The 18,594-nt window shown below is 39.1% G+C and overlaps 2 protein-coding genes across 3 annotated transcripts in view; one reads left to right on the top strand and one right to left on the bottom strand.

Moving 5' to 3' along the window:
• Window positions 1–512: 512 nt before the first annotated feature.
• Window positions 513–5,217, top strand: zgc:114119 (Med30 domain-containing protein). 2 transcript variants are annotated; one of them, XM_007247884.3, is made up of 5 exons: window positions 513–661; window positions 1,560–1,826; window positions 2,728–2,886; window positions 3,680–3,769; window positions 4,472–5,217. In XM_007247884.3, exons 2-5 carry the CDS (start codon window positions 1,560–1,562, stop codon window positions 4,565–4,567), a joined length of 612 nt encoding a protein of 203 aa, XP_007247946.3. In that variant the 5' UTR covers window positions 513–661; the 3' UTR covers window positions 4,568–5,217. The 2 variants fall into 2 exon arrangements, with proteins under 2 accessions (XP_007247946.3, XP_007247945.3); XM_007247883.4 differs by having other exon boundaries at window positions 526–651.
• A 1,137-nt stretch (window positions 5,218–6,354) lies between these two features.
• The window catches only part of LOC103047171 (exostosin-1c), a 111,881-nt gene continuing 99,641 nt past the window's right edge, over window positions 6,355–18,594 (bottom strand). Inside the window, exons 4-13 of the mRNA XM_007247882.4 lie at window positions 17,571–17,664; window positions 15,973–16,080; window positions 14,376–14,495; window positions 13,569–13,701; window positions 12,567–12,685; window positions 11,550–11,645; window positions 11,362–11,448; window positions 8,950–9,110; window positions 8,302–8,473; window positions 6,355–6,981 (exon numbers count right to left, since the gene is read on the bottom strand). Coding sequence (XP_007247944.3) covers window positions 6,796–6,981; window positions 8,302–8,473; window positions 8,950–9,110; window positions 11,362–11,448; window positions 11,550–11,645; window positions 12,567–12,685; window positions 13,569–13,701; window positions 14,376–14,495; window positions 15,973–16,080; window positions 17,571–17,664 — 1,276 coding nt within the window. The 3' untranslated portion in view covers window positions 6,355–6,795. The remainder of the gene's footprint in view (window positions 6,982–8,301; window positions 8,474–8,949; window positions 9,111–11,361; window positions 11,449–11,549; window positions 11,646–12,566; window positions 12,686–13,568; window positions 13,702–14,375; window positions 14,496–15,972; window positions 16,081–17,570; window positions 17,665–18,594) is intronic.

Raw genomic sequence — 18,594 nt, 5'->3', positions numbered from 1 at the left:
TATTATTATTATTTTTTTTTTTTTTAATTATTTATGTATTTGTTTTTTAACAATTGTTAAATGTATTAGCCAAACGCATTCCATAAAAACGAGTATTTTAATCTTTGATTTAAAAATATAAGTCAGGGCTTTTTTAACGTTTTCATTCAGTTACTTCTGTTTAAGAGCGGCATATAGGCAGGACTAACTACAATAGTGTGTGTTCAAACTGTTAATGTAGTATTTTGTAAAATACTTATACACATTCAGCTTCACCGCTGTACAGAAATTTAAATCGTGCTACGTTTAACCGGTAGCACCGCAGTTTCCGCCTTCTTTTGACAGATCTGTTAAGGTGATTGGCTGCAGTAAAAAAATGATGGACAGCTTGGTCTGTCTCAGGATTGGATTAATAAAAAGTGATTGAGAACGAAAGTGTAGTATCTGATTGGCTGCAGTCGAAAATGATTGACACATGCTCCGCCCTTTAGCCACGCCCACTGGGGCTCCGGTCTGCAGCATTACCCTTCTCGAGGAACTGGAGAGAGAAAGGAACAGGAAGCAGGAAGTGACGGAGATCAGCGGCTGGAGCTGCTGCTGTTTGAACGGAGAGAAGAAGGAGCTGCTTCAGTTTATCAGAGTAATCCGCTGATTTACCGGCAGGAGTTCAGAGTGAGTGAAGGTCTGTGTTCTGGAGAGACTCTGAGGTTTTATACAGAGAATAATGTGGAGTATTTTTTATAGCTTTCATTCATTTAGTGTGTAGATTCAGCTAGTTCTCACCCTCTTTACCAGAGAGTAACTGACCCTAACCATAGCTTAGCTAAGATAACCAGCTGCTGGTAACTGTTACTAAACTGCCTCTGTTTATAGATTTAACTATTTTTTCTCCTTAAGTCTTCAGCTACTCTACACTATACAGTCGTGCTTGGTTTGCCACTGTAACTGCATAACTTTGGACGATATACTGTCCCCAAATTAATTGCAATAAACGATATTATTGTAGGGGTCGTATTCTAATGAATTTGTTAGGCAGAGATCTGAGTGTATTTGAGTATCTATCATTTTGTCAGCTGCTAAAAACACACTGACCAACTGCATTTAATTACAGAAAGTGCAGTTAGTAATGTTTTTTATTAGGATATGTGGCACATTTTAAATATAGATGTCTGTTTCTAAATAACTGTAGCATTTTAATAGTTTTTGTAATATAATAATGTAATATAAATGTAAAATAATGGTATTATAAATAATGGTTTTATTTAGAATGCTAATACATTGTGTGTGTGTGTGTGTTAGAGAGAGAGAGAGAGAGAGAGAGAGAGAGAGAGAGAGAGAGAGAAAATATGATGTGTATTGTGTATTGTAAACAATACAATGTTTTGTGTTATTGTGCTGTGTTGTGTAACTGCTACTGGCTGCTAAATTTCCTTCAAAATCAATAAAGTGTCTGTCTGTAGGTCTGTCTGTCTACTTGTCTATATGTCTGTCTTTTCTTAATTTGTTCTGCTCTTCTTGCTAAAAAAAAGTTTGTTATTCTAATTATCGTGACAGGTCTATGTCTTGTTCTCTCCTTGCAGATGGCAACTTCTCTGCCACAAAAGGGTCCCGGCCCAGGAATGGGTGTTTTGCCCCCTCAACAACAACAGCAGCAGCAGCAGCAGCAGCAGCAGCAGCAGCCCCCTCATCTTACCCCAGGCTCAGGCCCTGGACAGCCCCCCATTGGCCCAAACCAGGGAGGACTCAGGGAGATATCCCCCGTCTTCCTCTGTCGGATCGGTCAGGAGACAGTTCAGGACATAGTTACTCGCACTATGGAGATCTTCCAGATTACACGAGCCACCCAGGTGTGTTAACAGCTTCTCCAACACAAATTACCAGGACATTCATGCCATAAACTTCTTTTATTAAACTTCTTTTTGTTAAAACCACCTCCTTGTTTCTGCACTCATTGTGCATTAGATCAGCTATGCTGATTACATAGGAGCATGTTCTATGTCTGTAATTTTAGACACTGTATTTATTACACTAAGTGCTTTATCATTATATGTTTTTTTAATGAAAAGGACTTCACAGGACCACTACTGATTATTCTCAGCATTGCAGTGACACTGATTGACATGGTGGTGATGGTGTAAGTGTGTGTTGTGCTGGATCGTTGGACCAGATAGACAGATCATCACCTGCTGCAGCACAGTTTCTGTTAGTCATCCTCTAGTCCTGGTTGGCTGGATATTTATGGTTGGTGGACTATTTTCAGTCAAGCAGTGACTGTGAGGTGTTTAAAAACTCCAGCAGCACTGCTATGTCTGATCCACACATACCAGCACAACACACACTAACACCTCATACACCACCACCACATGTCTGTGTCACTGCAGTGCTGAGAATGACCTTCAACCCAAGTTATACCTGCATTATGTTGGTCCTGTGGGGTCCTGACCGCTGAGAAATAGAGTGAAAGTAGGATAAAGTATGCATAGGAAAATGGCTACAGGTACAATTTTAAGAACTATAAGTTATATTATAATTCAGCAAGAAAAAAAAGATCTGAGAAAAATATAGATTTGTATTATATTGCGTTTTATAGTATATCAATTTGCCATGTGTGTTTAATATAAAAAAAATATATATTAATAAAAAATTTTAATAGCCTAATAGAGGTATTGGACTTGTTCACATTTAAGCTGTGTTGTATTTCGTAAGTATGCTCTATAAGTACTTGATGTTGGTCTGTGTTTGCTGTAGTTGCCGAATGGTGTGACTCAGAGTCAGGCAGTGTATCAGGACCGCTTTGGCAAACTGCAAGAGCACCTGCGTCAACTGACCCTGCTCTTCCGCAAACTCCGCCTGCTTTACGAGCGCTGCGTAGAGATGACCTCTGACCTTCAGGAGTCTCCTACTGAGGTGAGACTGGTTTTCAAGTTGATTGTCTGATGGGTTTTAGAAAGTAAATGAATAAAGTAATAGCTAAAATAATAAAATATAAAGCAAATGTATTCATATGTTGTAGCACATAAAGCATTGCTGTGAGGTTTTGATTGCATTCATTGAAAAGAGTGTTAGTGAGGTCAGGAGTTATACGATTTCCGTCCCACCTCACCTCCAACTCTCCAGGTCATCTCAAAAGTAATGGATGGAGCACCATCATTCTGTTTGGTATCTTTGTAGAGCTGTTTTTTCGTGACCAAATTCATTGTGTGCTATATAAATAGGTTTGAAAATTAGTTTAAATAAATTTTAAATGCATAATTCTTACAGTTCACTTGGGCTGAGGGATTGAGCACACGCTCTGAATTCCACCAAACCTTTACCGCTGGCACAGTGTGGTTTGGCAGGTTGTTTTCTCCTGGTACAAATTTAACCCAGATTCAAAACTTGGCATTGCACATACTGGCCTTAAGCATATGTGCACCTACTTGGCCATAAAACATACACATTTTCTGAAGCTCTTTTAGTAAAGTTCATGTGCTGGTATTTCTGCTTGGGACTGTTTGGGACTCAATATAGCAACAATATAGCATGTACTGACTGTTGGGGCAGTTATAGCTGGGCAAAAGTTTCACAAACTTACTGGTGGCAAAGGTGGCATTGTATGGCAGTGTTACTCAGCTCTTCAGTGTGACCCATTGTTTGGTGCATTTGCTTTGAAAGTAATGTTTGTCATATCATGGAACTTTGTTTCTGTGTCTATGTGTAGCTGGTGCCGTACGCTGGAGAGGAGGTGGTTCCAGTGAAAGTAGAGCCCTGCAGTTCTGCAGTCAGTCAGGACCGACAAGAGGTTTTAGAGGTTTGTTCCACTTACTATTGTTTTAGTTATTAATGTTTTTAAAGAATGAGTACAGTGTAGTTAGTAATGCCAGCCTACTGGACAAAGTGTGCAGCACAGGACATGCTAACTGCTTAAGTCAGTGTTTAATCAAAGAATTTAATAGTAAAAAAAAAATTCAATATTTTATTGAGGCTAATATTTAATATATGCAGCATGTATGGCACATAGAGAAAACTCTGTTTTGAAAAGTAATGCTTCAGCTTCGTTATTCATGACTCTAAGGCTACACTACAACACAGTTTTGATCTCCTGCTATGAATTTTAAACACTTAAACTCATTTGGGGTGGTGTACAGAGGGAAAATACAACAATTATAACAGTCTAAATACTTGTGACCTTGACTATGAATGATGCTTTAATTTTTAATTTATCTACAATTCTAAAATATTTTATGTTGTGCCGATGTTCTTTTTCTCATTCTCAAAATTTTAGAAGTAGTTGAAGGTTTCCATTAGTAAATTGCCATTGCTATGCCACTGGCTTTGTAAAAAATATATAAATAATTTGATCTTTATTGCCCTTACTATTAATGAACTTATACATTTGCAACTTTTCCTCTACAAAATGTACTTTTATATATTGTAATAATACACAAATAAACCTTAAATCACGTTTTTTCAACTTAAGATTATATATATATCTTCTGTGTGACCTTCACAGAAAGTGAGGCAGAAGAATCAGGAGATGAAGGTGCTGATGGATCAGATGAGGAACCTTCTTTGGGACATCAACGCCATGCTCACCATGCGCAAATGACCAGAACACCATTCATTTGTCTTCCTTCCATCCAGTATGTTTAGATATAGTCTTCTTTCCCACAAATCTCCGAGGTCCAATCTCCTTCCTCTTGGTCAGGTGCTCTCGCAGGGCAGCTGAGGACAGCAGACTTCCTCCAGATGACTGGTACTGTTAATGCTGTGTGGTGTTTACTCTCGATTCCTCAGCACAGACTCGTTCAGCCTCAGGTGGAGAACTCGCTCCATTTATTCTTGGCTGTGATAATATAACTCTTGCCTTCCAGCACTGAGCTAGTGTAGTTTTGTATTAGCAGGGACGTGTAACAGCAATGCGAATTCAGTGCCAAGAACATGGACTGATCGTGTGTGAGCGCTAGAGGGAAAAATGGGGGAGCAGATTTCCCTTGTGAACACCGGTGCGGAATCCCGGCCCCGTGTAGTCGACTGTGTGATGTGATCACTCTTTTGCACCCTGGCAGCTATATTCTCAGGTGGAGAGCTTGTGTTTGTTTGTGTGTGTGTGTTTGTTTGTGTGTGTGAGAATGTGTATGAATGATTGTCCTTTAGCACTGTACACCTGTTCATATACCTGTTCATAATTTTACAAAAGAATACTTGAGCATGTTTCTGTAAACAAATCATTTTTTTAATAAATAAGGAAAAAAATGAGTTTTCTGTTGTATATTATATATTTATATATTTATATATGTTAAGCTTAAAATCATGTAACAAAAATTAGGACAACCAATGAAAACCTTAGTCTTTTTAGACATGTTTAAACATATGCACATTTAACATCATTTGATAAACTAGAAATAGCTTTAAAAAATAAATAGCAATGCAAAGAGGAAACCATTACTGTTCTAAAGAATGAAGCTTGCCAGAGGATACCTGAACAAAGAGCAGGACTTCTGCTACAAAGTGAGTCTTGGCAACAATGAAAATCAGGCTTATTTGGTCTCGTTCTGATTGTAGATGCTGAAATTTAACAAACTGTGGTAAGTGCTATTTGTAGGTCCTCTAATGACATGTTACGAGTTGGAGACTTTTTACACCATGGTGACCCACTTTCTTTTACAATAAATATCAAATCAAACTAATCTTTGGCGTTTTAGTAAGACAGGCTCCTCCAAAACCCCTCTTTAACCATATTCTAAATCCTCTGTAGCTGATGTGCAGCTCCTGATTCTAAATTTACACATTTAAAGCAATACAAAATGTGGGGGCGTTCAAATGTTTTCTCGCAAAAATTACTATTAAATTTAAATAATTTTAAGGTATTTTGACGTTTCCTTTATTTATAGTACCTCAATCTTTTAATACTGCTCAAATGAACTTTAAATGTCCATGTTTAAATAATAAGATTATCATAGGGTGTCCTAATGCTTTCAGATGACTGTACATAGATCAGCCGTAACATGATTAAAACTTCAAAATCTGCCTAATATTGTGTTGGTTTCCCCTAAGCTGCCTAAACAGTTTTGTCCTCTCATCTAAAACTAACTGTGCTTTCCTGTTAGCTTTCCTGTTGGATTAAGTCTTGGGTACCCATGACTCTGTCATCATTTCTATTTTTTTTTCTTTCCTGGAACCCTGTTCATAGGTACTTGACATCCCACAAGTCACCCCTGTCGTCTCTGCTTCAAGAACTAAATCTTAACTGAATGTAACATGATGAGCAACATTATTCACTTTAGTTCACCAGTGGGTTTAGTGTTATGGCTGATCGATGTATCTGTAAAAAAAAATCTAAATTAACTGCATTATAAAAGCATTTTCTGAAGCACACAGATTGACATGCAGAACTGCATTTCAGTACTGTTTTATTGGTCATGTAGTTACAACTTGGTGGATCAAGTCAATCCCTTTGTGACACCTCTGGCACACTGAAATGTGTTAGTCCATGGTACAATTAGCATCGTGCTAGGTGCTAACGTCAAAGCTCTCCAACCAAGAAAAACGGCAGCTGGACAAATCCATAGTTTTTCCAAGCACTCAAGCTTGGATAAAGCTTATCCACTGTGCTGTCCATTTAAAATGAAGAAGATTCAGTCAAAGATAGGGCTGGTAGGCCCTTTTGCTCCACTGGTTGACCCTTCCAGGCACTCTGGGCAGGAGGCCTCAGCCAAGGCTAGCAAATGTGTTTGTTTTCCACTATGAGAGCAGCGTCTGTCCATCAGCGTCTCCTCCCTGTCTAGCCTTATGTCTTATTGTTTGAGCAAACGTCTGTCTGTCTAGCTCGCTCGCTCAGGCACGCTCAAGGTCTTTGTACTTCTTGCGCAGTACAGACACATGGTCCTTGAAGAGAACAGGGTCTAGGCGCAGTTGAGAGTGCACCAGGGGCATGTAGCCGAACCAGCTAGCGAAGGTGTTGACACAGTCCTGCCTCTGATTAAAGTGCTCAGGGGTCGCCCACGGAGCCATGTTGGTGCTCTGCAAAGACAGAAAATGAAATCGGGTAAATATTGGGTATTTTAGCAGTGATTACAATTTCCCTGGTGTGTCCCTCTCCTAGATATTTTTTAGTGCTTTCCTTGCTTAACCACTTCTTGACTAGATACATGCAGCCAAAAGGTATGGGATAGCAGTATGTTAACTGATCAGGAAGTTTTACCCTAGGGGAAACTACTTGGAAGCACCCTATCTGTAGAGATTGTGAGGTGTTGTCTTACAAGCAAAGTTGAACAATGGCCAGCATGCCTGTGGCATGGTGACATTATGTGATCAGTGTTTAGGCAAGGCCTGATAGTGGATGCCAGATTGATAGGACATTTCATTTCGGAAGTTCGAGGGTTTTATTTTCCAATTCTGTACAGACCAACAGCCCCAACGCATTCAAATTAATATTATAGAATTCAATATTTTTATTATAAATAATAAGGAAAGACTGATGTTAAATTAGAGTAAACAGAGGGGAAAGGGATTAAACTGAAAATGTTGCTTTTTCTGACGGGGATATTGTATAGTCCGAGTATTGCACTTTTATCAGCATATAACAAATAAAGTGAAGAAATATTGGATACACAAATTTTTAATGTTTTTGTTTTGCCATCAGTCTGACTGTGGAATGAAAACCGTGTTCTGTGTTAAAAGCCGTGTAATGCTGTCTGCTCTGCTGTGTCTCAAGTTATACATGCCGTGTTTGTGTCTGAGCAGAGAGTGAGCTGGGTGGAGTGAGCCCTTGATATCAAGAATACATACACTTAAAATTGCAGTGGGAGGTAATGATTGTGACTGGTAGCATCTGGCTAATATTGTCTGAGCAAACAGAACAACAAATCAAAACAACATTTAATGCACAAGATCCTTCTTGCATATCGCAAAGTTCAGTGCAGTGTTCCTTAGCTTCTGTGGGACATTGCAAAAGTCATGTGACACAATATTAGATTGTGTCCAATGGATCAAAAATTTAAATTGGCTGGGAGTCCTTGAGAACTGGTTTGAGTAACAAGGATCTGCCACCCAGCCCTCAATTAGAACAAGAACTCAATTATTAGCATATATATCTGCCTCTTATATATCAGCCTACTGCAGTAGCCTGCAGTAACACAGTGGGGGTGTAGAAACCTCCAGGCATATTGTACGTGAACCACATGTGCACTCAAACATTCTTTCGTTTTATCCACAATGAGAAAATATCCACAAACTTGAGAAAATTAAGAAAATAAAAAACACAATGCTACTACATTTTGCATATATCTGTCTCTGTATTAGCCTTTTACATTTTTTAAAAGATTGTGTCAGAGCACTCACCTGTGGACCAGGCATCTCTTTGTACTGCTTCCTCTGAGCCACCTTGATGGGTGGCAGGTGTGTCACTGATGACACCAAGAAGTTCATCAGGATGTCCTCACAATTTGAGGTGCGGTCCACCAGCGCCCGTAACGAAGGGGGCAGATAGTGAGAGAACAGGTAATGGTAATACCTATAGGAAAAAGGATAGAATTAATAGGAAATATAGTTTGGGTTCCCCCGACAGTGCTTAGTCTAGTCCTAGACAAAATGTTCCTTTCAATGGGAAAAAATGGGTGTTTTCAGAGTCTCTAAGACTAGTTGAGTGGCTGAACTGCACTTAGCAGGGTGTAACACATGTTGTAAAGTAACATATGACATTGCAAAGACTGTTATTAGTGTAAAAAATGTCTTTATTTTAAAACATTTCTATCCCCGCTCACTCCTCTACCGGACTAAAGCATGTTATACTGGAGCGCTTTTTTTTTTTTTTTTAACAAAAAACAGCTCACATGGCATTTATTCATCCTAGAGACCACAACTACACATTTTAAAATGAATAAAAAATGATGGAACGAGACCTGTAATAAACAACCCTGATTTTGCTGCAGTCTGAACACCGCCTGAATTGAACCTGAACTCATTGCTACACACACTGTGATCAGTTACCTGTGATAGAAGGCTGCTCCAGTCAGCACAATTGAGAACTCATTCGTCCATTTCGAGGTGTAACCCCATATTTTCTTCACAGGGTCCCAGAAATGACTTCTAGGAGGATATCCTACTATCCTCTCAGGGAAACTCTGCCACACATGGAAGGCGAAATTGACCTGAAAGAGGCGATATAAAACATAATTAGAGGGCTCCCAAGTGAAGGACCTAGCTACTGTAAGTGATGGCCATCTGTGGCCATGGGAGCACAATAGGCCTGCTCTGTGGGTGGGAAGGATGGCCTTTGGTGGTTTAGTTCCTCTCTGCTGTTGACATACAACAGTGCTGGCCTTTCAGTTCTGCCTGCTTACATCCACAGAATTCAGCAGCCAGTTCTCCAGGTGCATTCATCTGCTTCATTACACTGTGTGCACAGCAGTTTGAATAGGTGTCTCAGATGAGGCAGGTTTGGCCTTTAGAATGGCTGGTGTGGTATTATATACCTGAATGTCAATGACCTATACTGATGTTTATAGTAGAGTTTTTATATTTTGCTTCCTCTACTGTAAAGTGTCTACCTTCAGAAAGATCACCATTTCTACTATAACATTAATTAAAATTAAGGTGTTTCAGAGGTTCTTTTGGTAATGCTTTATGTAGAGCAGAACTGAAGAACACTTTTAAGGGAGTACACTCCATAAACACCCAAGTTCCACTTTAGTGTAAGCAATAATTATAAGTATTTCTTGCCCTTTGACTCTACTGTCAGGAACTGCGACATGCACTTTAAGCTGTAAACATGCTATTCTGGACAAGCTGATAGATACAGAAGTGCCAACTGAAAAAAACTGAAAAAAGCATATGGATTTAGGTGGGACCTTAATTTTACAGTATTATAATATACTGGGTTAAGCAGAATTATGCAATTGGCCAAGAGGCTGTAGTCTCACCTGCTTCACTATTTACATTTATGGCATTAAGCAGACACACTTATCCCATGCAATTAACAAAAAATCACTATCTAAATCTAGTGTTGACAGACCCCAAAATCAAGATATGTTTGAGCTCTGAAACTACCAGAACTGAGGCACAATGTAACCCTAATTCTAGCAATGCACAAGTCCAAAAAAACTGAAAGCAGAGGTGAAGAAACTAACAAAAAACACGTGGAGAAGTACAAGAAAGGATAAGTGCATTAGAAACTTTAATATTTATTATTGCTATATTAAATATTTTCAAAAGAGACTGTACTTAAACCACAAAGAGCTCTTGATACATATCTGGTTTTGACCACCAGTGCCATCAGACAGGAAGGAGCTGGACCATGTTGAGATTTGTATCTAACTTGGGATTTGTATCTGATGAGATCTGCTACTGGAAACCAAGGGAGTGACATGTAGTTTACCATGGCAGTTAGAGAGTGCAAGTTTTGGGGTAAAGCAATCATCAAAATGAAATGGCACTAAAAAGTTATTGGACTGTGTTGGAAAATGTGTGGAGAAGAAAAAGTGATCTACTGTAGGAGGTTGTGTGGATAGACAGGAGAAGCAAATCATTTTTAAGTAATTCTAAAAAATAATAATGTTGTGAAAAGCAATGTCAGACAGTTATCAAGGCCAAGGAGAAGGACCTACAAAAGCCTGACAAACACTCTGATACTGATAGACTAGATAAGGGGCAGTCTAATGAAAAACAATTCATCTTCACTGCAGGTGTATAACGATTACTTAATATTATATAAAACATTTAAACATTACAGACTGTACTCTAGGCAAAATGTTTCTTTGAAGTGAAAAGGGTTTGCCACTTTTATTGCTAAAAAGAAAACATAAAAAAGGTACGCATACTGGTGAATTAATGAACACTTTTTAAGGGAGTACACTCCAACATGTATTAGGCTACGTTCACATTACCAGGCTGAAGCGACTCAAACCTGATTTTTTGCTCATTGTGGCTCAGATATTATTTTTTTCATGGCTGTGTGAACGTGCCAAATCAAATTTTTCAATTTAGTTTTGAGTCATTTTCATATGTGTCTTAAATCAGATATGTATCCGATCCATGGACATGCAACATGAATGTGAACCAAAAGATAGCCAAAAACCGATCTGAGCAAAAAAAATGGATGAGCAATGTGGCTTCTAATGTGAACGTAGCCTTCGTTTTTTTTCAACTGTAATACCAACTGAGTTGCTATTACATTAAAATATATTAAACTGTATAAATGACAATACAGATAACATTATAATAAATATATTATTTATACTGCCCCTGTCATATATATTATTTAATTATTTTATTTTTCACAGCCTCTTTAGATTATTTTAACCCTAAGTGTTTACATCAGAGTTAGAGCTATAATGCTGTGTTCCTAAACTCCAGTATCAGCACTCTCTGCTCAGGGCTGAAGCGTGATGGGGAAGCTCTAACCTCACTGGTCAGTAGCACTGTGTCTTCATCCAGGCTCAGCACCGCTTCAGTGTCGATGCTGACGTGGGGCAGGAAGCGGCTGCTGGTCTGTGGAGAACAGAGATGGAGTGAGATGTAGAAAGTGGGGGAGGGTGAGGGTCCTTCTGTACAGGCCACAGCTTGACCACGCTCTCATCTGAAACACTTACTTTCCTTCTGCCATCTGTGACGACGAGCGGCACTGGCATGGGCGGCCACTTGCTCCGGTGAGGGGGCGGCTTCTCGCTGTTCCACAGGATGATGATCTGTATAGGGGCAGATACAAACAGGCCTGGTCACGATTTACAGGTTTTAGCTAACCTTTATGTTCATTCACTAGGTTCAAAAGGTTCGTAAACAAGGTTTTCATTCATGTAAAACAAATTGTATTATTTATTATTATTGATTTTATGTACAAAATTATTCTGACATATAAACTGTAAAAGTTTTAGTCGTAAACATTTCTTTATTTATAGCTGATAGGATTTTTTCTAAAAAAAAGTATATAATGTATGAAACATAAAATACATTTTTATATATGGTAATGTATAATGTGAATAATACATAATCTGACAGAGACTCTATGTATAATTATGCTGTTGGACAAAAAATGTGTATCCATATTCCATCTATTTAAGCCCGCTCCTAAGGTGGGCTTAAAGTGTAAGATAAAGTGTATATTTTGTATACAAAGTTTTGGTTTCTTTATTATTTGTATGTGTGCAACAAAGGAAAACTGATTAGAAAACACCAAACCTGCAATAGGATTCCATCACACCAATCTATGATTCTGACAGATGGCTTTTTAATTAGAATTGTTCACTATAATCAGTGAGGCAGGCAAGTTGTTGAAGTGTATTGAGGTGGTTTGGATAAAGTAGAGGCTGTGTCTTTTACTCAGGATAAAATAGAGTAAAGAGTAAATGTCTGAACTTCAGTGGTTTATTTTAGGTTGGGATTCACATTTTCACCTTCATACATAGTTTTCAAAAAAATAATTGTTAATTTGCCCCATTATTTTAGTGTTTTATATATGTACTTATTTATTTATTTTATTTTTTCCTACAACTGTTTTATTTTATGTAAGAAGATAATGAGAATGTAATGTGGGTTTATTTTGTAGTGAGATGCTGAACATTTTTCTGGAGAAACAGACTGAGGTCCTATTAAGACTGGATATACAGTACCTGTGAGCAGTATTTTGATTTGGACACCACCTGCAGAAGCTTCATGATTGGCTGAGACTGTGACACCAGAGGAGAGGTGGCATGGATTACAGCAGTGAACTCCTGGCCAGGGCTGATTCCTGAAATTAATAGAGAACACATTAAATAAGACTAGCTTATAAACACTCCATCCCAAACGTACTTTGGGCCTGACTCTCAATACACCCCTCATACACCCGACCCTTCAATTCCAGTGATTTACATTACAAATACATATATTTTGGTTTTAATGTGAATTGATAAATTGTAAAGTCCACCAACTCTGAGGGGCAACCAAGTGACCACAACATCTACAACAACTACAAATATAACAGCAAAAAAAGCATATTAGGCTATAATTAATGTAATAAATGGCATGTGTAGGCAATTTATCCAGTGCGTATGCTGCAGAACAGTACAGTCTTATACTAAAAGTTTAAATTGTCATAAGCATATTCTTCAGTACTCTGCATTCAGTGACAAAAGCATTAGTGATATCAGTATGCTGGACGATGACCCCCAAAAATGTTTGTATGGAGAACATATCTCCTCTACTTCACTGATCAATACTGTAGTGCTTTATACTGCTCTAGACCATATTTGACACTGGTGCCAAAGCTTCTGCTCTATCTGTTCTATTGCCACAACATCTCAACAAAGATTAGACAAGCTGTGTGTGTGCATTTGCACATCTGGGTCAGCACTGGGTGCAATGTAAAATAGTTGGATGAATTGATTAGAAGAGGCATCCATATATATCTGGACACACAGTGTATGTATATAAACTTGAGTAGCACTGAAAATACAATAAATGTGCACAGAGACATTATTAGTATTAGAGATTTCTGTTTTTTTATTTTACTGTACATTGCTTTATCTGATACTTGTTTTAAAATGCACTGCTCTGCAACTGTGCAAGAGGTTATATAGGACAATTCTGGACTTTTCTTTCATCACATAATAACACCTAATAATCAGACTTACCAAGGCTCAGGTAGTAGAAAGGGTAGTGGGCCAGGTGAGTGGAATATTCAGGCAGCACTACTAGACCTCCGGGGAGGGAATTCCACATGAACTTGTTCCTGGAGATGTGAGCGTACACTCTGTCCTTGATGATCTTTAATGCCAGACATAGAAAACATGAAATTAAACTTGTGCAAAAAATTTAATATTATATCTTTCCTTTTCAAAGTCTGTCAAATGGACAGTTTTTATTTCCCCGATCCATCCATTTAACATGGCTTCCACACATGATGAGTGTATTAAAAGCCAGTCTATAAAACTGAGTATATATACACAATTATTGTACTAGTCAACATCTAGTACTAAATGGCAGACTTTTTCATTTTAAGAAGTAAATGCTTGGATATTTTAAACAGAGCTCTGTTTGAAGATTTTGTGTTATTTTTAAAGAACACTTGATTCTACCTGTTTAATCAGTTGGTCAGTGTTTAAACAAATAATCATATGAGCTTCGACTTGGCTAGATTGAAAACCTGGACTCAGGACTTTCCCTGAATACACTCATGTTCTGTACATTTCAACATGATTCAATTCAGTGTTAATGCTGAAGTATATGCACCTCTTTTTTCTGCCCAACAGAGGGCAATGCTGCATCATGCATCTCTCTGCAAAACCAACATTGTGCTTGGCAATTAACCTGAAGGGCTCAGGACTAAGTGGGTGTTAATGATGCATGCCATCTTAATCCTTGTTTTAATTTCCCCTAAGAGCACATGCCTCATCACACTCACACTGCCTACAAGTGACTAGTGACCACCTTTCACTTACCTCCAGCGTGGTGAGAACAATCTTGTCCACAGAGGAGAAGTAGGCCTCCCAGAGCATCTGAGTACGCTGCCTCAGAGCCAGCACCCGGTCCACGCCCACGGCCCGCACTGTTGAGGGCACCTGACGGAGGAGAGAGGGGTTTTAGACTAAGATAAAGGTTGGGCAAAGACATGCTGTATCTCACACGATATCTGCTAATGCATTGTGAGATTAGAATATACATAGTAACACTATGAGGGCAAAAGTATTGGAACACCTGATTATTTGTTGTTTCTTCTCAAATCAATAGTGTAAAAAGGAGTTTATACTGCTTTTTGTTAGAGTAACTGCCTCTAGTTTTCAGTGAAGGCTTTCTGATAGATTTTGGAGCATTGCTGTAGAGATTCCATTAGATAATCACCATACCACCTCATCATAAACTCATCCCGATTGTACTGGATGGACACCGTCATTCCAGAGAATACAGTTCCACTGCTCCACAACTCTGCATTAATCTATTATTTATTAGCGTTTACTGTAGTGGTATAGTGAAGTACAGTGAAGTCCATAATACAGATCCTGTGAGGTTCTACAAATGGGTGTGGAAAGTGAAGTGAGAGTCAGGCTTATCTGATTTAACATAATAATAAGGTCAGCAATGCCTGGAAAAATCTGTTAAAGAGATCAATTCAACTGAACAATGAATTCAAAACAGTGTGTAATGATTTATATTGCAAATTTTATTATGGTAATTGGTGGAGATTATTTACTAGTTAGCTATGAAACAAGTAAAAGTGAAACACTAATTGTATTGTGAAACACTAAATGTCTAAATTATGTCTTGGTTTGTCAGGAACTTTTGGAATGAAGGTGAAACTGATGGTTTCAGAGGTCACACTCTGGATGCAGGGAAATTTCATTTATTGTAATATATGTATCATACTGAAATCTGATACATGGAGATATATTAGCCATATATTAGTCATCTGCAACAATGGCACATATATTTTTGCTGTATATGAACATTTTAACACAATACAATGGTAAAAAGTATGTATCATGTATAGATATTTACATGTATATGTTTACTACATACGCATATGTTTACTACATACGCATGTACATATATGTCAAATTCATAGAACATTTAAAAATCCACACAAAATCCTTGTATATGAATTTTTGTCTTTTTTTATGTTTGACATAATGTGGACCAATAAAAATACTCCAAAATGACTTGGGATTATATATATATATATATATATATATATATATATATATATATATATATATATATATATATATATTTTACAGTGACTTCCTGAAGTAAAAAAGTTTACATTCTGAAGATGCAAGGTTGGTGTGACAATGACAATATAACACTTACATCCTGTATATGTGTACAATATATATATATATATATATATATATATATATATATATATATATATATATATATATAAATATAAAACCAATCCTTCATGATATGCTGTATGTACATATATGGCTATATCCGATTTCTGTATGGGTTTGTCCTTGGAGGACATGATCACACATGAAGTAAAAATAACGTCCTTCAGAGTCTTCAGCTCCCAGTGGCTGTTAGTGTGCTGTTTACCTGTAGCAGCAACCTCTCGTCTCCCTCGATGACTGCCTGGTTCCACTGGATGACATCAGAGAAGGGCAGCTCCCAGCCGTTGCTGAGCAACACTGGGATGCAGGCGGCCTGAGGGACACGTCAGGAAGAGACAGAAAAGAGGCATAACGGCGTTGTTAGCATCTCCTGCATGTAGCTAGCGGGCTTGCTGCAGACAAAACAGTGCTAAATCCCTCTGGCTCTAAAATAAAGACGCTGTGCATTTTGCGAATTCCCGCTTGGAACGGGAACTAAGAGGGAGTCAGGACATGAAAGTGGTCCCGCGAGACCAGTGCGTGACTCATTCTTCCTATCAGAGCCCCCTGAGAGGCTCAGCCAGCCAGTCACGTTACAGTGTGGAGGACCCCTGGCCTGCTAATTAAACAGCATCCCTGCATGTTAGCAGGAGTAGGGGGTGGGCCATTGTTGGCGAGGGAGTCCATGACTTATTGAAGTACAGTTTGATGTTTCTCATCCCTCTTGTTTACTGTCAGGTTTTGATGTTGCTCTACTTTCTCAGTGCGCACTCTCTCCATGATTGCTTATTTACGCTAGTTGTTTTTCCCTTCCTTCAGCATGTAGCTTATTCAGGTCTATTGTTAGAATTTTCTAATTAAATCACAGGAGAACGCAGCCTAAAAACAGGCGGAGATCAAACATGCCTCCTCTGGAGGCGTGCTGCCAGGCTTTCATGCTAAGCATTAAGCTTTAAAAGGACACTAACAGTGGGCAGCCAAAACTGCTAACAGATAACAGACTGCTGACTGGGCCTGCTGAGGCTCTGGAGCCTGGGCCTCGCCTGATTTTCACACCCAGAGAAGGTGAAGCAGATGCTGTCTGCCAGTATATCACTAGCCTGCTGCTGCAAGGACAAGAATAGACATTTTTCCCGGGTGTGCCAAAACAAAAAACAGAAGAAGAAAGAGGAGGGTCAGAGATTAGAGTGTGTTAAAGTTATGTTTGGCTAGTGTCTATGCATGTTTAAGTGTGTGTAAGTTTGTGTGTGGTAAAGGATGTTCTAGAACTTTCCACAGTGCTGATAATTGCCAGTTCTTTCTGTGGCTTTGGCTGGCACCAAAGAAGACAAGCTCAAAAAGGAGTGAATGGAAAAGAAAAAGAAGGGAAGAAAGAGAGAGAGAGGGACACACAGGAGTGCCCTTAGAGAAAAACAGAGCGAGAGAGAGAAAGTGTGAGAGAGAGAGTGTGAGAGAGAGGGGGAGAGTGAGGGGGAGTTACTGTGTGAGCAAAGCTGGCTGCCAAACCCACTGTGTTGTGGATTTGTCCATTCAGCACTGAGGGCACCCTACGCAAGCTTCCGGCCTTTTTCACACTCAACTCCAGGAGGCCCGGGAATACACACGCTCGGGAAGTTTTTCCACTCACCACCTAATGTGTTGTTTATCTAGGAAACCAGGACTGTTCTGGCTGTTTTCCGGGGCTTTCTTGAGGTGGTCAAACCTTGCAGGTTTTTATTCTGTCTACAGTGCAGTCAGCGCAGCTGATGAAACACAGGGTAGACCTACACAGCTCGCTGTAGGTCAGATCACGGTTCATCAGAAGGTCAGATGATACATGCGTACCTGCAACGACTCCAGGAAACGGAAGGATCCCAAGCGACGTCCTCGAGGCACCAAGCAGAAGGTGGAGTTGTGGAGCAGCTCCTGGTAGTCGAACCTGCACAAAAGAGCAGATAGAAAGCCACCATCAGCCCAAGCGCAATCTTTTCTCCATATAGTAGAAAGAGAGCTTTGTAGTCCATTGAGAGCTGCTCTGGCACCGCTCGAACCACAACCTCGCTGAGAGACGTTTTGATCCGGGCAAGCCACCATCCCTGCCGCAAGCTGTTGTCCCTGGCAACTGTTTAGCATTTCTAAGAATAAGCTGAAGAAACCGAAACCAGTGTCTTTGTGCGATTGCCACTGTCGGGTGATTAGTGAGTTCGCAGTACAGAAAAAAGTCACTGTTGACCCAGAGCGAGCTAATGAGCGTGGAAGATAGGGAAGATTGCGTAACAGATTTGATCTCAGATGGAGGTGGTGTCAGCACTGGACAAACTGAGTAAAAAGCCAGCAAATTCACAGAGATGGCCCAAAATTGTCCATTTTACTGGCCAGAAAATAACAGGGAATGTGCAACGATATTACAAGGTTTTTTTTTTTTAGCCAGGCCTTGAGAATCCGAAAGAGCAACAAATTGTAAAAAACATAGAAAACAACTTTCCAACCACCAGTTGCTTTCAGATGAAAGCTTTGGTGTGAACTGAAAGTTTGGAGGAATGATTTTAATAGGTTTAACATGAAAAGATTTCTGCAAATGAAACAGTTTCCATTGTATATATGCTATCTATAATACAACACATTCTTTTAAAGTTAACTTTCATTGCAGTAACTGTCTCTACTGTTCAGGGAAGACATTCTGCTAGATTAAACCAGGAGCATTGCTGTGAGGATTTGAATGCCTTAAGCAGCAAGACCACTAGTGAGATCAGGATTTGGATGATCGCCGGAGCTTTATACCCCTCTAGCCCACACTTGGCATTAGGCATGGTGCCAACAGGTCCACATTTATGTGCTCCACAAAGTCCTACCCTATTGAAAATTGTAT

This window comes from Astyanax mexicanus, chromosome 3 (genome assembly GCF_023375975.1).
Source record: "Astyanax mexicanus isolate ESR-SI-001 chromosome 3, AstMex3_surface, whole genome shotgun sequence".
In the NCBI taxonomy this organism is placed as follows: domain Eukaryota; kingdom Metazoa; phylum Chordata; class Actinopteri; order Characiformes; family Acestrorhamphidae; genus Astyanax; species Astyanax mexicanus.
Note: the sequence above shows the minus strand (reverse complement) of the source record. Positions and strands in the feature narration are given on the sequence as shown.